Source organism: Pinus tabuliformis, chromosome 1_1 (genome assembly GCF_031772625.1).
Source record: "Pinus tabuliformis cultivar Carrire ecotype Pingquan chromosome 1_1, CPIR1, whole genome shotgun sequence".
Classification (NCBI taxonomy): domain Eukaryota; kingdom Viridiplantae; phylum Streptophyta; class Pinopsida; order Pinales; family Pinaceae; genus Pinus; species Pinus tabuliformis.
Genome location: NC_142297.1, coordinates 540673394 through 540677108, shown reverse-complemented (window position 1 = coordinate 540677108; position 3715 = coordinate 540673394). Strand labels below are relative to the sequence as shown.

The window sequence follows — 3715 nt, the reverse complement described above, 5'->3', positions numbered from 1 at the left end:
CCATTAAACTGTGGGAGTCGGGTATTAAACATACCCATACCAGTGCTTGTGCTAGCCATTCCTAGACTGTGTATTTAAAACACTGACTCTCTTCAATAACAAACAAGATAGCTATGAAGAATACCTGAATCCTTCATTGTCTGAGTCTTCTGTCTGCCTGAGAAGTTTTGCTGCAGCAACAACCTTCTCCCTTCAGCTTCTTTAACTTCTTTAAAGAGCCAGGACTGGCTCCGATACCACTGTTGGGTATTTTTAATGGGGAAAATACCAAAAACCAAATGTTCAAACACACAGAGGCAATGCTCTGTTTCTTTTACTCCAGGATCTTTGCACAGGGAAGCCTTTTTAAAAAAATTCACTGAGTAACAGAGTATTTCACCACCATAAAAACATTTCTATTAAAAAAAACTGATACAAACTTCATCCTCTTTTTCTGAGAGGGATTTACCACTGTAAAATCCTTTTTATATTCACCGCTGTGAAAAACAACTTACTGCTGTAATAAAAATTTACATATGCATTCAAAAATGCGCTCCACCATTTTCTTTATGCACTGCTGTGCAAAACCACACATGGTTTTTCTTACACCTCTGTTTTACAAAAATGCCACACAAAACATTGCAAACCTGTTCTTGTCTTTTTACACACTGCTGTGTGTTTTTCCTTTTACTGCACCATCATCCTTTTACGCTGCTGTGAATACATCTCTATATTTCCTCCCGTGTGCCATACACATAATAATAAGTCAACACACAAACATGAACATATTACATACGATTTTTGTATTTTTTAATACATGCCGTAAAAACAACATAGACATCTATTAAAACGTGCCCATACCTATGTTTAAATGCACCATACCTTGACATAAAAAAAAAAACTTACGTGCTTTACATAAGAAACTTCAATTTTCTACCTACCACTATGGCATTTCATTAATTTAAAACGCATGGTCAACCAAAACTTAGATTTACTCCACGCAATGAAATTAATATTTGCCGTATGCAGGTTTGGAGCAGCTTCGGACAATCAACGGATGAAAAAGGTGGAGCAGATCCGACGGTGGATAACGATATCGGAAGGCACTTTGTCGCAGAGCTTTACCACCCGAGAAAATTACGTTGGCTGGCTTACGTCAGGGGTGAACCACGCGTCAGCTCCAAAATTTCTTGGGTTCAAACATACGGAAAATCCATTTGACGGAAAGCGACCCGAGAACTCTCCGGCGGGTTTGTTGACCGGTTTCTGGCAATGTTTCCAGATGCGTTGAAATTACATTTTCAACAACAACTTTGACCCCAACATGAAAATATGTCCAGGGAAGCCAACTCAACAAATTTCTGAACCATCCCCATGAGTTCTCATTCACAACAAGTCCAGGAAATTTTGGAACAATATCGTTCTTATTCACCAAACGAAGCACCTTAACACCAAGTTCTTCCATTCTTTGGGTGAATGCTCTATTCCCTACGCGTGGAGAGGCGAATGCAAAACACAGTAACAGGTATAGGGCGTGCTGGTGAATGTAAGTTCAGAATTTGTTTAACATCATATGAGCATAACGTTGCGAGAGCAACTCCTAAACTGTGCCCAGTTAAAGTAACACTCAAGGCCTCGTCCTTGTATTTATCTAAGAGTCTTATAACTTCTGAACGAGCAGTTTCTCCTGTAGAATTATAACAATTTAGAAATCCCTTCTCTACTCGGACGCCCTTCTCCTTGAGACCATTAGTAGTTGATAATCGAGCAGGAACTAAAAAATCTGTGAGATCTTGTATCCATTCTTGAGATGTTTGGGTTCCTCTCCACGCTATTATAATATCTCTTCGGCCGGCTCTTCGTATTTGTTGAGCATCTGTGCAGATCGCAATAAAGCCAATCCAAATAGATTGCTCTGTCTGCCTCCCCAATATAATATCACTCTCAGTATACAAATACTTGGTGACTCGATACCCGTAGTAAGCTTGCCAATTACCGGCCACGTTATAATTACCATAAAATATTTCATCAGGGCTGTATTTACACCCACCATAAGAACTCATGCAAATTTTACTATCGAATGCATCATAGCATAATTGTGCGAAATCACCATATCTAAGTATCTCCTCTTTCAAAAGTAGATTGATTGGATTTAATAACCCATTCCACATATCGGCAAGTAGTCCGGTTTGATGAATCCCACTCGAATTTGTTGGAATTTTCTGATAAATCCCATAACAAACAGACAAAAATCGCACTCTGTTTTTACACAGAAAAACAGAAAAATTCGCTTGCTGGAAACGGTGTTTCAGCAACACAGTTTTTTTTCAGTTGCTGAAACAGGTGTTTCAGCAACGCTGATCGTCGTGTTTCAGCAACGTAAACTTTTGATGTCAAGTAATTTTTTGAGTTACGAGGTGTTTCAGCAACGGTGACGGAGTAACAGAAACAGGAAAAATTTAACTTGGATTTATCAAAATAAACTAACTGTTACAGATTTGTCTTCCTCATACAGAGGGAATTTCAAAACTTCTATTGCTGAACATCTACTTCAGAAATTCACTAAGGAACGATTCTGTTCCACACAGATGAACATAAAAAACAAATTACATTCAAATTTCTGCACTGTTGTGCATTTCACTGTTATGAAATTATTCTTCTTCCTCTTCACGCTGCTGCGTGCTTTCCTCTGCTCTGTGTGATTCTTCAGCTGCTGCTGCTGCTTCTACTACCTTCTAACACTAAAACAGAACTGTTGTGCGGTATTTATAGGCTGAAAGATATCTGATTAAAACAATAAAATATTACAAAATATCTTTTAATGTTTATCTCAGAATTTATTGCAGTAAGGCGGTGATGCCTTTATCAAAAACAAGTCGGCTGTCTGCAGGGGAAATCAACTCAAACTTTAATGCATATTAATGTCCAGAAATATCAAAGGCGACTTGGCTGCACCGAACAACTTTAACATTTACTGCAAATCAGATTCTTGTGCAACTGTTCATTGTTGCAGTTGGAATTAAATTCCAACACTCCCCCTTAATTTCAACTGCTGCATACCCAGACATTTTCTGAAATGATCAAAACCTTTCTTTGCTAATGGTTTTGTCAAGATGTCTGCAAGCTGATCCTCTGTTCTGCAGTGCTGCAAAACAATCTCACCATTGTTAACCGATTCACGTATGAAGTGATATTTGGTGTCTATATGCTTTTTTCTTTTATGAAAAACAGAGTTTTTAGACAATGCTATTGCTGAGCTATTGTCACAGTAAATGGTTGTGCCATTTTCTTGTTCATGACACAAATCTTTGAGAACTCTTCTCAGCCATACTGCTTGGCACGCTGCTGCTGTTGCTGCCACATACTCTGCCTCTGCTGTTGACAAAGCCACAACTGGTTGCTTCTTGGAAGCCCATGAGATGGCTCCCGATCCCATATGAAACACATATCCCGATGTGCTTTTCCTATCATTAACACTTTCAGCGCAATCACTGTCAGTGTAACCTGTCAACATGAAACTTTCAGAAGAGGAGTATAAAATACCAAACCCCTTCGTTCCATTCACATACCTTAGAATTCTCTTGGCTGCCTGCCAATGAGTCTCTTTCGGTCTTTCCATAAATCTGGAGATTAAACTCACAGCGTGCATAATGTCCGGCCTAGTTGCAGTCAAGTACATAAGGCTGCCAACTATGCTCTTGTACAATTTTGGATCAAAATATTTGCTGTTGTCTTC

The 3715-nt window shown here is 38.9% G+C and overlaps 1 protein-coding gene across 1 annotated transcript; it reads right to left on the bottom strand.

The window, feature by feature from the left end:
• Nucleotides 1-1460: 1460 nt before the first annotated feature.
• On the bottom strand, nucleotides 1461-2150 carry LOC149214220 (phospholipase A1-Igamma3, chloroplastic-like). The gene has a single exon (XM_089389331.1). It carries the CDS (start codon nucleotides 2148-2150, stop codon nucleotides 1461-1463), a length of 690 nt encoding a protein of 229 aa, XP_089245457.1.
• Between the last annotated feature and the right edge of the window lie 1565 nt (nucleotides 2151-3715).

What these genes read in the sequence shown, in the direction of transcription:
- LOC149214220 (XM_089389331.1), bottom strand. Translation starts at nt 2,150, where the DNA reads ATGTGGAATGGGTTATTAAATCCAATCAATCTACTTTTGAAAGAGGAG.